The following is a 17209-nucleotide window of genomic DNA, read 5'->3' as shown; positions in this document are numbered from 1 at the left end:
TAAAATGCACTTCACTAAGAGCAGCTCTCAAAATTCAATCATAAACCCCTAAACCCAGATTGCTAACATTCTCCTCCACAGAAAGAAGAAATATTAAAGAGGAATCAAGTAACAAATTTCCAAAATAATGCTTATTTAAATGCAGACATATGATCATTTAATTTAAAAAGAGAGTAAAATGATCCCAAGTATTAAAATTTAAAAGGAAAACATTTCAACAATAAGATGTTAATTAACAGTCACCTGCAATGGGCACTGGCAGCAGCTGCACAATCCACAGGTTCAACCAGAGCTGGACGGCAATGATGGCCCAGACGAGGGTCACAAAGTAGAAATCGCTAGTTTTCTTCTTTCTGGGGAACGCTCCGATCTCAGGCCTTTGCCTGTGCAGCGTGGGCGAAGGGGAAGAGGGCGAAGATGAGGACAATGTTGGAGGGGGTTCGCCTCTGTCCATGGTTTCTGAAGAGAGAAAGAAAAGAGAATTACCCACCATCTTAGTCCACATCAGTGAACAGTAATACAGAGTAACTGGCTAAGCTACTCAATTTTAAGCCTTCAAAATGGACTCTAACAGTATGATTACATTGGGTCAAAAAAAAAAAAAAGATTTCGATGTATGTTTGCATATGCACTGAAAAATATGTGATGAATTAACAATACCGACAGTGTTTACAGCTAGGGAAATTAATTAAAAATTTGGGGGGGTACTTTATACTGTTTAAGCTTTTTATGATATATCTTTATTAATATAGACACCATTTAAAAAACTAAAGAAAAATATAACAAAATAGCTGAGAATTATAATTAATCCATAAAAATTATTCAAACCATATGAAGCAGCAAACATTAACGTATATAAACCCTACATTTAAAATGTCCTCTTTTAATATAACTTGATATTAGATGCACTTATATAGATATTTCTGACACAATGTGGCTTTTCATTGTCATTTCACCTAAAATGGAGCCAACCTCTCTTACAAAAAGAACCCAGGACTTTGAAACATGTGTTCCTCTTAGAATGAGACATAGAACAAGATTTCTGGGGGTTAAGGAATTTTCAAATAAAGGAAATCATACTAAATTATTTCACATTATGCACTATTTTCTAATAATGCAACTACTATGTTTTAATATAAGGTTATATTATTTGTTTCCTAGTTTTACCAACACATACCATATGTATCAGAAATCATACAACTATTAAAGCAGTATTACTTAGTATATATACCAGTGGTCGGCAAACTCATTAGTCAACAGAGCCAAATATCAACAGTATAACGATTGAAATTTCTTTTGAGAGCCAAATTTTTTAAACTTAAACTATATAGGTAGGTACATTGTTATTAACTTCATTAGGGTACTCCTAAGGCTTAGGAAGAACCACACTCAAGGGGCCAAAGAGCCGCATGTGGCTCGCGAGCCGCAGTTTGCTGACCACAGGTATATACCATGATGATGGAAATGCGTAAGATCCTAAAACTTGTATTTTGCCTGCCATAAATAAAATTTAATGACAAAAGTATGCCATATTTCAGAAAGTCTAGCAAAAGAAAAGAAACAAGAACACCCATAATCTCAGCGCCCTATCTGCCCCATGGTCTTCCCAGTGTTGCATAGTTGTACCATGTTCCAGTTACCCTGGTCCACATTCTCCCTTCAGCTGAATGTCAGCTCCAAGAGAGCTAACACCTTGTCTGTCTTGTTCTCCCTCCACTGAAATCCTAGCACATAGAATAGTACCTGACATATAGTAGGTATTCACTAAATATTTACTGAAAGAATGTCTTGCCTATTATTTCAAAATTTTCATAGGCAACTACACAGTAACCTTCTCAGTGCTCTATCATAATTTCCTTAGTGTTCCTTTTAACATTAAATGTTTAGTTGTGAGAAAATTTTTACCACTGATAGAACCAGCACCATCGTAAGCCAGCCCACCTCACAGAACTAACATTCTACCCTGAGGTTTGGGGCTAACGCCAAAGCTAGTTATAATATGCTTCTGTTTGACTGTGCTCTCTGAGTATCTTTCTAATTTGGAAACTTCATGTTGGTGGATGTGGCAGACAGAATAATAAGTCCGTAATCAAAACACCATCTTCTCTTTGAAAACATGATTCAATGTGCAAGAAAAATAAGTTGTCTTACTATCCCAAATGCCTTTTTCTTAGCTGACCCCTTCATTCCAGGCTTTTCTAAAGTCAATTCTTCAAGAAAAGCTCACTAAGAATATCCCTAAACTCCCAAACCTCTGGCTCTAATGGGCCCAGGCACAGGCAGGGTGGCCTTTCACATTCCTGACCTCCACGTGAGCATGGTGACTTTAAAGCTGATATAAACCTACCAGCTGGGTCTCTCGGGAGTACTGAACTCAGAACAACCACAGGGGTCTGTTTTAAGGGAAATATATTAAGAGGATGAGGCATGCAAAGCAAATGTTGAGAAGCAAGAAATGCCGGAGAAATGGTACAAAATGAAGAATCAAGAAACCTAAGAAAGTAAATAATCAAATATATTTAAAAAGTGACATGTGAGAACAAAGATGGGGGGGGGGGCGCGGATGTAAAAATAGGAATCAGAGAGAAAAATGAAGGACCAGTAGGTAGCATTTTGTAATGCTAGTCTTTCTTAATTTTATATTCTATGTATATTTCATTTTCCAGAATAATTTTGAAGGCATCTATCTATATAAAAGGCTAATATGCTAAGTGTCCTTCCCTCCATCCGGGTAATGACGTCACGTAGCAATACCCAGCTTCCTCTCCCTAGCGACAACTAGCCTCCTTGCAGTTTCTTCAGCCCAGGAACACTTAAGCCAGGGGGAAACACTTTACACTTTCACCAAACATCTGTGAAGTGTTTTCCTGTGCCTCATCCCATTTGAACCTCACAAAAGTCCTGAAGTAGGTAGATAGGAGACTTGGAATTCTATTTTCTTTTCATTAGCCAGAAAATGGAGATTTAGAAAGCTTAGAAACTTGACCCGACTGAAAAGAAGAAATGGTGGACCTTGAAAATGACTTCAGATTTTCTCACTGTGCAGAATATAGTCAAACACTGCTGCAGTTAAATATTTTACCCTTTGTTCTCCCTGCATGATCTACAATAATAATCTGCTTCCATTGATATTTACTGATGTGTTGCTGACAATTACCAGAAAGAGAAGTTGAGGTGCTTCACTGGGCTGAAAAGGGTTTAGCTAAATCAGAAAACGGGTCTAATTAAGCAAGTTTGTTCTATATCCTTAAAAGGCTAAGTTGACTTGCGCATGCATGATATATATAAAGCTCTCGCTGGTGCCAATCACATGTGTGTGTTTCCATCTGTCATTGTTGATCATGAATTTGGTTGACACTTCTATTATAGAGAAAGGGCGAATAGCAATATGAAAATATTTCTTCTATTAATTTCCTTCTAATGTGCACGAATTCATGCACCAGGCCACTAGTTCCTTCATAAGGTCAGTCACCTGCAGGCTGAGTAGAGGGCTGGTCTTCAGTGCTCGATTCATACCCTGTGATAGAGATGGCCAAGGTTGCCAGAGTAGAAGCAGCCATGGAGATAACTTGCCCTGGTAACTCTGCCCCTGTAAAACAAGATGCATTTTTAAAACTTTTTAAAGCAAATGAACAAAGTGGGAAATAACATGCAAATTGAAACACAGTAGTCCTAAAAATTTTCACTAGCAATAAAAAAATATTTTTAATATATATTTTTATTGATTTCAGAGAGGAAGGGGGAGGGAGAGAGAGAGAGAAATAACCATGATGAGAGAGAATCATTCATCTACTGCCTTCTGCACGCCCCACACTGGGCGCAACCCAGGCATGTGCCCTGACCAGGAATTGAACCGTGACTCCTAGTTCATAGGTCAATGCTCAATCACTGAGCCACGCCAGCCAGGCAAAACAAAATGGTTATTAATGACCCACCAGACCAGTGGTTATTTGCCAAGGGAGAATACTTAATAATCAACAGGAAAGTCTGCTAAAAATGCAGGTTCCTGGACTCTATCTTTCTCATTGGGGAACTTCATGCTAATGATTGATACCTGTGGCAGGTAGTTTTTTAACTTCACAGGTAAATTTTAATGCACATCTCTGTTGAAAAATACTGCCAAGTCTGTGAGCTTCCTGAACACAGACTGTCTCACTCTCTTTTATATTACTAGCTCGGAGTACAATATGGCACAGTCCATACTTGATGCTCTCAATTATAACATTCCACAAATGAATATGCAAATGTATGGGCATTATGTAAAACCATATATATATATAGCACATAATTCAGTACTCAAAATCTACCACTTAAAAATCTAAAAGAATAACATTACTCTGTCTCATGTTATGTATGCCCATGTTAAGTTCCTAACAGGTAGTACATCAAGATGAAATTTGCAATAGACTAAAAAGGTTTACTGGCCAATGAGGTCTGTCTGTAATTGTCAGCCTTTAATCTGTTATGGCAGACAACACAGATTAATTTACACAATACCAGATTCTAGCAGGCTTTCCTGCACTGTAGAGACTAGAAAACTAAAGACTATATTTCTTGGACTCCCTTGCAGCTAAGGTCCCATATGTGATGCAGTTTCTACCATGCAGGCACACTTGTGTAAGACTTTGAAGACCAAAGCAACTCACTTTAATTTGGAAGCCACATACATGTCAAACACAGTCACAGAGGCATACATGGCTTATCCACAGGAACTTAACAGAAGTTAAGTTATCTGATCTTTAACTTTGTGGCAGGCAGCAGCAGGATGGCACTTCTACTCAAACAGTCCTTGGGTGTCAATGAGCATTTCTCCTGATTGCGTTATTTCTGCCTGTGTCGCATCTATGGTAAGCTTAATCGTCTGGTCTTTCCAAAAATTCCATATGCAAATATTCTATATGCCAATCAGAACTTCTTTCTATTTAGACTAGCTAGCATAGATTCCATTGTCCACAATTAAGAACACTGACCATTCCTAGTTAACAAATCATACACCCACACTCATACAGCTGGGACCTTACTTTTAGGCCAATACTCAATGTGATTAAATAGAATTCGGCCAAGCGAATGAATTCAGCTCCAAATGGACTACACATATCCAATAAATTTAACCTTTACAAATACTTTACTTTACAAATAATCTTTCTCCAACTTGCTGATGTCACTAAAACACACAGTAAATATTCAGTGAATCGTAGCTAAATCAAAGAAAACTATGCAATATCATCCTAGTTAATAAGTTTTTAGAGTGCCTGAACTTCATAAAGGAATGAAAAGAAGAGCACACATGCTGGGGGGTGGGAGCAGCTGGGGAGAGGTCAATGGGGGGAAAAGGAGACTTACGTAATACTTTAAATAATAAAGAATGTAAATAATAAAAAGAAATAAAAAGAAAAGAAGATCACACAGAAAATCAACATAGAGTACCTGAAAACTATCGAGGTAAGATTAGGAAACTGATCTTATTCAAACAGGCATTCTGACAACTTCTGTCTTAGTGATATCCACCTACACGGCAAAAACCCCAAGGGTTTGGGCAGAAGGATGACAAACTAGACAGAAAAACTCCAGGACTGAGAATCTAGACAAAGTCATGGTATTGGCAAAAAAGTCCCAGCTAAAAATAGACATATAGACAAAGGAACATAATCTTGGGGCCCAAGAACTATAAACAAAAAAGGAAAGAGCATCCAAGGTCTCAAGTGTCCATCTACCCAGGGACAGGGCGAGCATTCAGAGGTCCAAATAACAGGGATCTACGCAAGTCCAAAGAAGCAGGCCACTGACATTAGCAGCCTAGCTCCAGGGGACAGGAACTCATAATCCAGCAAATCGTAAAAGAATAACAGATCACATGTTCAAATATTATCTGTTAATAAGCAATGGGCAGAATAGCATTTTTTTAAATCAGGGGAAAATATACTCTGAAACCAATCTAAATGAGACTTTATTCTTGTGTTTCCATTACTAATGTGGAAAACACATTTCCTTCTCAATGGTTTCCAGTGTCATCTCATTGTACTATTAGTCAGTAATAAGGATGCGGATATGTACCAGTAGGAGGTTCTCTATGTCTATTTAACTGACAGTGTCAGAAATAGGGAGTGGAAGATGAGCAGTAAAAAAATCTAGTTTGTTCCTTTTCTTTTTCCAATTTGGGCTTAACTGGACCAAACGTTTTCACTCGTATTGCATGCTGTCCTAAAACAATTAAGGCAACCACCAAGTCTTCCTGCAAAGAGAGTTCTAGAAGGTCATTTATAAACAATTACCAATGTTAGGAGGAACGGATCCAGCTTCACTTGCCCATACTTCTCAAGCTGGGTGTCCAGGCTATTAAAGATACACCTGATGTGTTTGCCTGGCTTTTGAAGAAGTACTTCTCATATTCAGAGTAAGTTTACATGAGTAAAATTACACGAGACAACATGTTTAAAGCGTCTACCAGGGCCTTGCCCATACTGTCATTGCTAATAATGCCAGTGCTCCCCTTTTCTCACAGGCTAAGGGAACACATCCAAGCTGGATTCCAAGTTTCTACCAAGTGAGACTTCGGGATCCAGGAGACAGAGCACTGGGTCCTGCCGCTGTGGTAAGCCAGCAGAGCCAACATAAAAGACTGAAGCACAACTGAGTTCAAGAGGATCAGCAGTCAGTACCTTTCCAGGATGACTGACGCTTGTGCAAAGAGCCTGGCGAACGGAAAGAACACTAGGCTTAGGGTCCAAGCCCTGGGTTTATCTCTTAGCTCCACCAGTCACCAGTTAATCCCTGGAATGAAGTGTCTTCACCTGCAGAATGGAGATAACCATTCTTAAAAAAAGACACTACATTTAAAAGCATGGTACACACTTAACATGTTTTCTGTACATTATCTTGGGGGTTCCAGGAAATACAAAGAGCTCTCAAGGTCTAAGAGAAAATACTGAGTAAGGCCCCTGGATTCAAAAGGAGCCTCTAAAACTAACTCAGCAATGATTCACAAGAAGAGTTTTCTGGAGGTAATGAATTCTGATGAAACCCAAAGGATTCATTCCGTGAATCCAGTGAACTACAGATCATAAAAGCGTCCACAGCAGCAAAAGATTCAAAGCTCAGAAGACACGGAGAGAGATGCCTGTACAGGTGACTGGGATACAAGAGCAGGTCCTGCAACGAATGGGACAGTGGAAATGACCGGGGAGGAATAAATGCATGTACTGCCATGGCAGTACACTGAAGCAGTCCTGTACCTAACTACATCACAGTGACATTTACAGGAGGGAACTGACCATAATAAAAGGAAAAGGCTGTCCCAGTACGGACTAGATGGTTTGAGTTCTGATGCCTAAAAGAAACAGGTTCTAGGGACAAGAGAGAAAAAATACTCAGAAATTTAGAAAAAAACATGTTTGAAAGATTTATTTTATGATAAGGACTGTCTAGACTAGTAGTCCATAAAAAATTTCTAGATCAAGAATAACCTATTCCGAAGCAGACTGGAATGAGAGTTATTTGCTCTTTTAGTTTATGTATAAACATCAGAAAGAAGCAAGGAACAAATGTCAGTCACTGTAATAACTGTGTGCTCTTCAGATTTACCTCTCCAGGCACAGCTGCCTCCACATGGCTGGTCAACTAGGAAGTCCAGTCTGATGACCTGAGCACTATCGCTCCCCCACCCTCAGCTGTCCCCTTACAACTCATCAGAAATTCATATCTTCAACAAACTGTTCTTGAATAAAAACCATTTACAGCCAAAAATAATCTTTAAAAGAACCTGGTGTATTCAACATTGTACTAGAAGTTTTAACCAGAGAGATCAAGCAAGAAAAGGAAACAAAAGGCATCCAAATTAGCACGGAAGAAATAAAACTATTTGCAGATGACATGCTCTTACATATACAAAACCCTAGTGAATCAGCACCAAAAAAACTATTAAAGCTAATAAACCAATTTAGCAGAGTTGCAGGATACACGATCAACACAGGTAAATATTCATGACCTTGGATTTGGCAATTAGTGCAAGCAACAAAATTGGGAAATTCACAAATAGGTGGAAATTTAACAACACACTTGAATCAATGTGTCAAAGAGGAAATCAAATAGTATTTTTACTCAGGGAAAATAGAAACACAACATATCAAAATGTATGGGATGCAAAAGGAATTCTAAGAGGGCAATTTATATCTATAAAAGCCTACATTGAGAAAACACAAAGATCTCAAATAACCTAACTACAGAGTTAGTTGCTTAATGGGTACAGGGTTTCCTTTTGGGGTGATGACAATATCTTGGAATCAGGCAACAGTAATGGTTGCACACACTGTGAATGTACTAAATGTTACTTTAAAATGGTTAATTTTATGAATTATACTTCAATAAAAAATGCAAATAAGGGGGGGCATGAGGTATAGTCTAATAACCTAAAATATTTTAAATAAATTTACTGTTCAGAAAACACCATACGATTTTAAGTATATTTAAAGCTGTTTCATCATAGCATGTTTTTAAACAAAACTACTCTCCCCAATATTTCTTAAGAGTAATATTAATAGAATGCCTCATTTCTTACCAGAAGATTCTTTTCCATTCTGTTTTTCATAGAGGGTGCCCACAGACATCAGGAAAACAATAACCAGGAATACTGGAATTCTCCATGAGCCAGCCAGAGATGCTGCAAATTATTAAGAGTTAACATTTTTAGTTAAAAAAAAAAAAAAGAACCCAACACTTTAAAAGAACAATTTGGCATATATGCTAACAAAATTGTTTCACAGGGAAAATTACAAAAAGAAAAAAAGGCCATCAGACAGATGAAACCTAAATACAGGACTTCTCTAAGTCCAGTTCTGCTGTCAGAGGCCCTTGGCCCAAAGGATTGGGCATGTACCAGCCTACCTTTATAGGCTTGTATCACCTGAGGAACCAAGTCCTCTCCTCTCTGAAGCACATGCAGGTTTTAAGACTATTCCGAACTCAAAACCCCCAAGTAATCCCAGAATGACCTGCATCAGGCATCTGCATAAGGCATGGATCCTAAAGTCATGCGGCCCGACTTGGTTTCCTAACAATACTACTAGATGTGAACTGTCTCAAGAAAGGGGGTAACGACCCAAAAGAGCACTGCAAAAAGCTTCAACGTATCCTCCCCTAGTGCATAATGCAAAAATGCTAACAAGTGTCTACCCATTAGCCATCTGTAGTTCCTTGAGTTTGTCTAGAGCAGTGGTTCTCAACCTTCCTAATGCCGCGACCCTTTAATACAGTTCCTCTTGTTGTGGTGACCCCAACCATAAAATTATTTTCATTGTTACTTCATAACTATAATTTTGCTACTGTTATGAATCGTAATGTAAATATCTGATATGCAGGATGTATTTTCATTGTTACAAATTGAACATAATTAAAGCATAGTGATTAATCACAAAAACAATATGTAATTATGTATGGGTTTCCCAATGGTCTTAGGCGACCCCTGTGAAAGGGTCGTTCGACCCCCAAAGGGGTCGCGACCCATAGGTTGAGAACCGCTGGTCTAGAGCCTTATGGACCTACGCCTGCCTGCCTGCCTCCCTCCTCTGCCTTCCTCCAATTCAAAATGAGTCAAGTCATGTACTAGCGGGTCTTGCTGATAAACTCCTCCAGCATTCCAAGTCAGCAAAGTTAGAGAGTAACGCTTCCCTCAAATCCGGACTCTAAGCAGAGACCTGTTTTCTCAATCAACTCTTTTTTTTTTTCAACTTTTAACAATAAGTAGCTCTAAAAACTACTTTAAATAGGCTGCCTACTGCTCTTGGTTACTAATTTTGTTTTTAAATGAGAACTAAATATTTCCATAGACTCAGACTTGGAAATAAAAGAGTCCCTGAAAACTCACTTTGTAACAACCTAGTAGTCACTCAGCTAACAGTGCAGTCCCAAATAACAGAACTATTTTGTGCAGCTCTGACACTGATCTTTCTTCTGTTGAACAGAGATTTTTCCCTCTGAAGCTACTCACTGCTCTCTCTCCAACATGTTTAAACCACTTTCACAGGACAGGCCTCCATGATATTCTTCTTACCTCCACTTCTCCCCACCCCTGCAGCCCAAGTCCCCTCTCTTATCCAGAGTAAACATCTCTGGTTCCTTTCATTGTTTCTCACATATGATTCTGAGCACCTCTTATCATACTTGACTGCTTATCTATATCCTTCTTCAGTATGACACTCAGAAATAGCCATGATAGTCCAAGTGTGCTCTACTTTTTAAGATGTAGATAATTTTAAAGGGCCTTTTTGTAAGTCAGCATTCAATATAATTAAAAGATAGACATTTTAAAGCATTACATTTTCATTAAATATTAATAAAATATTAAAGCAGAACATTTTCTAAAGATTACTTTAAAGAATTTTAAATGTAACACTACAAAAAAAAATCACTTTGATTTGCGTGGTCTGCCGTTGCTGACCTTAAGCTAAACTTTCTTAGAAAAAAGTGACCCACCTAAATGAAAAAGCAATATAATCCAGACAGGAATTGAAACTGCTCTCAAGTAGCGCTCAGTGCTTGCATTCCACTTGAATGAAACAGCCAACACATAGCCAACTACCAACGTCCAGATCTTAAATGAAATATAGACACAGTTGTAAAATATATACACATGAAAATACATACAATTGTACAAAATGTGCAAGCATCTGTATCGCATGAGAGCTGTGGTCACAAAACAGATGAGGTGAAGGCAGACGCTGCTAAAAGGAGCAGGAGCAGGCTTTCCTCCCCTGTTCAGGTAAGTCAAGTTTTGAAGTAAACAGGCATTTAAAATCCCATGTAGTGATGTTATTTAAATATTTTTTAAACAAAAATACATATAGTTTTAATTTAAGATACATTAAAGTTCAAAAACTATTATATGCATAAAGATCCTTAAGATAAAATATTTCATTTTTAAGCCATGGAAGTAAGAGTTTATGGAATTCTTACAGAATTCTTCAAGTTTTCTCTATAGATTAATGTATGTTTAAAAAAGAAAACAAGAAAAGGTTAAAATAATAAGTACTATGATTCCCATTTTACAGATTAGAGAAACTGAGACTTCAGGGAAGTGACTTGCCCAAGGTCACACAGCTAAAAAGTGACAAAGCAGGAATCAGAACCCAGAAATCTAGCTCCAGAGTCTGCTTTCTTAACCAGGAGAAAGAAGAGTGGTGCTAAAAAAAATAAAGAGGAGAAGGACATGGAAACTACAACATTGGAGATATGGATATAGTTCAGGGGAGGGGGACTTTTATCTTAGAAAAGGAAATGTCAAGATTTGATAGCTATCTTTAAATAGCTGGGGAAATTCATCTGGGGAAAGCATCAGACAATTTTCTGAAAATTTAGGTGGGATTAGGAAACAACACATTTCAGCTCAATCTGAGGATAAGTCTTTCTAACAAACTACAGCAATCTAAAATTGGAATAAGGCTACCACCACTAAAAGTGTTTGAGCAAGAGCTGACCATCAGTCAGGGATGACGAAGTAGGAACATCAGCCCCTCAGTGAGAAACTGAACTAGAGGATCACAAAAGGTACAAACTTTCAGATTTTAAGTCTATGATACTTTAAAACCAATCTCCAAGAAGTTTTTGTTCCTTATCTATACTTAGGAATCAGTATCACTATTAGGGAGAGGGGAAAAAAAAACAGACTACATACTTCAGATTTTTTAAGGGAAATTCATGGTCCAAAGTGAAGCATGTGTTTTCACCTAGTAAACCTGAAACTCACAGATCATCTCATTCCAGTTTAAAATAACCACTGAAATAGACACCTCTGTTCCACTTCTAGGAATTTTGTTTACAGAAGCACTATACACTGTGTGTGCAGACAGATATAAAAATGCTGTGGCAGTTTAAAATATTAAAAAATTGATAACAAGCTAAATGTCATTTTATAGAGGACTATTTAAATAATTCTATCTCCAAAAATGGAACAATTATTCAGACTTTCAAAAACATGATGAATATCTATATTCAATGATACACTATAAATTTGTGCAAGTGCAAATTTATGATGGTGAAATATACTCTCAAAATGCTAAAAATATGTTCTCTCTGGCTGGTTGGATTTCAGGGGTTAATTTGCTTCTTTATGCTTTTCTTCAAATACTGAATTTTCTCCTAAGAGGATTATTACTTTTATAACTAGTAAATGTTAGTCCTAACCGGTTTGGCTCAGTGGATAGAGCGTCGGCCTGCGGACTGAAGGGTCCCAGGTTCGATTCCAGTCAAGGGCATGTACCTTGGTTGGGGGCACATCCCGAGTAGGGGGTGTGCAGGAGGCAGCTGATCGATGTTTCTGTCTCATCGATGTTTCTAACTCTCTATCCCTCTCCCTTCCTCTCTGTAAAAAATCAATAAAATATATTTTTTTAAAGAATGTTAAAAAACAACAACAACAAAAAAAACACGTTGGCCTCATTTGGATTCTTTCCCTTCAATATTTTGAAGTGTTTCCTCAGAAAAGAGTCACAGAGTATTATTAGCGCAAAAAGTATGGCCATTTATAAAAACACTTTATAGTTCCTATTAAGCCATTCTTTTACAATGACCGATGTTTAAAAATGTTTATCAGGTTATCCTAATACAGATTCAGAGTTAATATAACCTGGTAGGAACACTTTCTAAAAGGCATCTAGAAAAAAAAAAGTCTGCATACTATAGTACTATTTAAAAAAAGAAGTATGATCTGTAAGTGCTAACAAGGAAAGATGTCCACAATACAAGGATAAATTAAAGACCAAGGATAAATTAAAGAGTTTTATACATATGTCATCCCATTTTTGTTTTAAAAAACGAAAATCCTAAACTTTATATATCCACATGGGCATAGAAATAAATTTAGAAGACTATTTGTCAGTAACAACAGTAACATTTGTAGTGGAAATGGTAGCAGAAAAGAGAGACAACAATTCACTTTTACCATAAAACTTCATGCTACTTAATTTTTTTAAAAATATAATTAGCATGTTTTACTGAGTCACCTTTTTAAGTTGCTGAATATTTTTTAAAATAACTGAAACTGAAAATAAATATTTGGACATTCAAATTCCATACATAATTTCTAGTATGGATTCCTAAGTGTGCCTTTAGGAGAGTTTATTTCTCTGTCTCCCAGAGAGATAAGCTTAGCTTCGGAGCAAACCTGTTCAACTATGAATTTTCTTCCCAGCATAAATCAATGAGTAAAGTGTATACACAAGAGGTCATACCTTCCCAAATGTATTTCCTTTAAAACAATGTGTCCTTTTCAAAATATACATTCAATGTTTGTTTTGAATCACTATATAAGGCTCTGCATAATGTGTGCAAGATACTAAACTAAGACTGCATAAAAACTTGCAATGCACTACAAGTAAAGCAAACTAAAAAGTCACATTTGCCTTTCACTTGACTTATTATCCATATGTACTTTTCTGATTAAAAAAATAGTAAATGCATAGATTTTACCTTTAAACTAAGTCATTGTTTTCTTTATTTTCATCTGGGCATTAACTAGAAAAGCAACTTGGCTTGCTTCTGTTGCATGTTTCTGCAAAACACTCTCCTAAGTCTTTTTTTTCTTCTTCTTCTTCTTCTTACTTTCCTAGGTCTTGAACAAGAGAGACTAAACCAACAGACTTCTTCCCAAGTTGTGGAGCCACAGCCCTAAATCACAGACCCAGTCAACTATTGCTTCAAGTACTTCATTCTTTTTTAAGACAGCTTAATGCTAACTTGAAAACTGTGCTCTTTGTGGTCTGGGAACTTAAAGAGTCAAGAATCTTATAAAATCGAAATCTTTCACTGAAAGAATCTAAGCACTGGAAATCTTACTGTTGCCAGACAAGCAGAAACGCACCGGGGGCTCAGAAGTGGAATGGAGTAGGCCTGGATGGCTAATGTACACTTCCTAAGAGCCTCACACCTGCAATGCTGCCAAACTCTTGGGAGCTGTAAAACTAAACACCAAGGAACCTTAGAAATCCTCCAAGTACCAGAGAAGAGCCCTGGTCTGTTCAAGGTCACGAAGCAAGTTATTGACAGAGCTCAGTTTAGAATTTACACTCTTCTCATCTTTCAGCCACTATTCTTTCCACCTCATGCTTCTTTATGAAGTAAAATGAGAGTAATGCGATTAGAGACCACCGAGAAAACAAACCTATTACTACTGCAAACACTGTAAATGGTCTTCAAATTTTCCAACAAGTCTGAATTAATGGAGAGAAGAAAAGCAAGACACTCCCAGCAAAGAAACATGGTGGAGCAGGGGAGGCCATTAGCTTTTCACATTTATCTTGACAAACCCACACCCCCACTAGGAGAGCTGCCAAGTACCTGAAGGACTGAGTCACATGTGAGCATGGTGCAACAAATGACTTTTTTAAAGTGTTTAGAAATCACTTACTAAGTCAGTGCAATATCCTAATATATTTGAAACTGTTCAAAAAGAATTACTCCTGCCATAAATCATTAGTCTTCACCTGTAAGCAGGATGAAATATTAGCAGACGTAGGAAAAGAGCTAAGAGCCTACAGTGAGGGGAAGAGGAATGGAACTAGAAAGATAAACTGGGAACAAAGGAAAATAAAGGCACTGAAGACACTGCAAAGGAAAACTGAACAGGAATTGAAAATAACTGAACAAGGATAAAAGCAAAGAACAGAGAGATGGCTAAGATTTCTAGATGACTAGAATCCAGGGGTCTTTTGGGGAACACATGTGGTTAGTCCAATCCCTGATGTTCTTCCGTTTTTTCTCTAATAACTAAAATCAAATCATACCAAAAAATTAAACTAAAAAATTAACACAATGTATTTGAGGAAAACTTTTAAAAATCCTTATTGAAGGTCTTGATGACAAAGGGACTTCAATTGCTGACAGGTCTGTTGAATACCATTTACTAGCAGAAAGAATAGCCCAGCCGGTGTGGCTCAGTGGTTGAGAATCAACCTATGAAACAGAAGGTCATGGTTCAATTCTCGGTCAGGGCACTGCCCAGGTTGTGGGCTTGATCCCAGGCAGAGGGCATGCAGGAGGCAACCAATCAATGAAACTCTCTCATCATTGATGTTTCTATCTCTCTCTCCCTCTCCCTTCCTCTCTGAAATCAATAAAAACTATATATTTTTAAAAAGAACAAATTAATCTCTCGTCAGTCTTCTCACCTGTGAAATCCCTTCCTACTGCACAGGATTGTTGTGAGAATGAAATAACACACACAAAAGCACCTAATCCAATGCCTGGGTCATGGCTCAAAAACTGCATCTCAACTGTATGAATTGTCAACTCACCAAATGTAGATATGCTTAAATGTAACTTTTCCCTCTGCCTTTCCCATCTATACCTACAGCAAGCTCAAATTTACAAGTTGTCCAAAAAGCATAAAGACTCCTTTTCTTTACCAGGCAGCCCTGCTTGGGATTACAAAATCAAACTGACTGTGAACCATGCGACAGAAAAGTTACAGCGTGGGACCCCTGCCCAGTCACATGACCTATTTTCAGATCATGTCAGGCCTTAATCAGCACTTTTGCCTGAGAGCTGAAAATTCCTGTCTCTGCTTCCCAGGTACACCTCACCCCCACCCAACCCCCCATCCCAGTGCTGAAACACAACTGCAAGCCCATTTCTCTCAAACTCAGATCAACCTCCGGCTCTACTTTCAATTTAGTCCCTCTACCACTCCCTACTCACTTCTAATGATCTCATATTGTCTTTTATAATGGCGGGGGTCTTTTTACCCCCTCCTCTCCTCCCTTGCCCTTACTACTATAGCCAAACAGCTGAGTTTCAAACCTTTTGGTATATCATTAATTGGCTTGACCTTCCTCCCTACCTCTGGCCTAATGAACCTTGGCCCTTACTTCTCTTCTGCTCATCCACAAACCATACAAAGGCATTTAAGTAAAATACAAAGATGAGGGTTTATGTTCAGTAAAACGATACTCAAAACTATATACTACACTGAGTTGAGAACACCTTTTTACAAGTATCTAATTCCTCATCTCTTTCTACTATCTGAGAGTGACTGACAGAAATGCTTCATTTTCCTCTAATCATGCCAACTTACCCATGTATTTAACTTCTTACTCTATGAAAGCACACCACATGTTACTTAGGCCTTTCTTTTCTAATTTCCTTCAGTACAGTGGATAAGATATTTGGCCTTGGCTACAGTAATTTACAGTAAGTTGTAAGAGCATCAGTCAAAAACTGTTAGCAGAATCTATAAACGTGTCTGACTGTTGACAGGATTGAATTTCTTGAGGATATAGGAATCAGGCCAAAATAATCTTTATATTTCTTAACAGCATATAGTATTCTGCTTTCTATATAAGAGGCATTCAATGGACTTTTACTGAACTGTGAAACAAGAAGAAAAAATACTGAACTGGGCTCCATAAATGTGAACCGTGGATTTGTTCACAATATGAGTGACGCTGGGACAATCACATTCTCTGGACCTCAGAAACCTCTCCTGGAGAAGACACCCGGCAGGAAAGAGTAACTTAACTCTGGGATCATTCTGCCTGACAACCACAAGACCCCAAAGTTATAGGGGGTTGTTGCACATCCCTCCCTCCAGCAACTGAAACAGTCCAGGCCTCTTAGAGGCCAAGGCTTCTGTCTGATCACTTAGCCGTTGCACGCACAGGCAGCATCGCAAAATTATGGATGAGGTGCTTCCCAATACTTTGCTGGCCCATAATTGGTGGGTAATGAACATATGTATACCTGTGAGTCTGTCATCTCCATTAGATTATGTACACATATGATTATATGCACCTTGAAGTCAGAGCCTTCATCTGACTGCTTTTAAATCCTTCACAAAGCCCAGCAGCCAACATAATTGACTTTTAACTTGACCTGAGAAGTGGTATTGATAGAGCAAGAGAAGACAGCAGTTCTGGGATCAATCATCGTTCTACCAATAACTTTGAGCAAGTCAAAATCCTGCTGGACAGATAAGGAGAATTGTTTTGCAACCTGATGAACACTAACAAAAGTGAATACAAAATTTTTAATGGTACTCTTTATTGATAAATTGGCATCCTTATGCATTAAATATCCACTTGTTTTTTAACAGTCCCCAGTGAAATATTTGAAATAACTGGTCTACAATCTGATCTGAGTTAGGAATTGTGTCACTCGATTATCTTTGAAGTCCCTTCCAATTCTAAAGCTCGCCATGACCAGGAGTAAATTCAAGTTCACCTGC

The 17209-nt window shown here is 37.9% G+C and overlaps 1 protein-coding gene across 1 annotated transcript in view; it reads right to left on the bottom strand.

Moving 5' to 3' along the window:
- The window catches only part of TMEM245 (transmembrane protein 245), a 67364-nt gene that overhangs the window by 48918 nt on the left and 1237 nt on the right, over positions 1-17209 (bottom strand). Inside the window, 5 exon segments of the mRNA XM_023753226.1 lie at positions 244-459; positions 3473-3589; positions 8555-8656; positions 10468-10585; positions 13459-13465. Of these exon segments, the coding sequence (XP_023608994.1) occupies positions 244-459; positions 3473-3589; positions 8555-8656; positions 10468-10585; positions 13459-13465 (560 nt within the window).

This window comes from Myotis lucifugus, unplaced genomic scaffold (assembly GCF_000147115.1).
Source record: "Myotis lucifugus unplaced genomic scaffold, Myoluc2.0 scaffold_43, whole genome shotgun sequence".
Classification (NCBI taxonomy): domain Eukaryota; kingdom Metazoa; phylum Chordata; class Mammalia; order Chiroptera; family Vespertilionidae; genus Myotis; species Myotis lucifugus.
The sequence above is the reverse complement of the archived record's forward strand: the minus strand, read 5'-3'. Positions and strand labels throughout refer to the sequence as shown.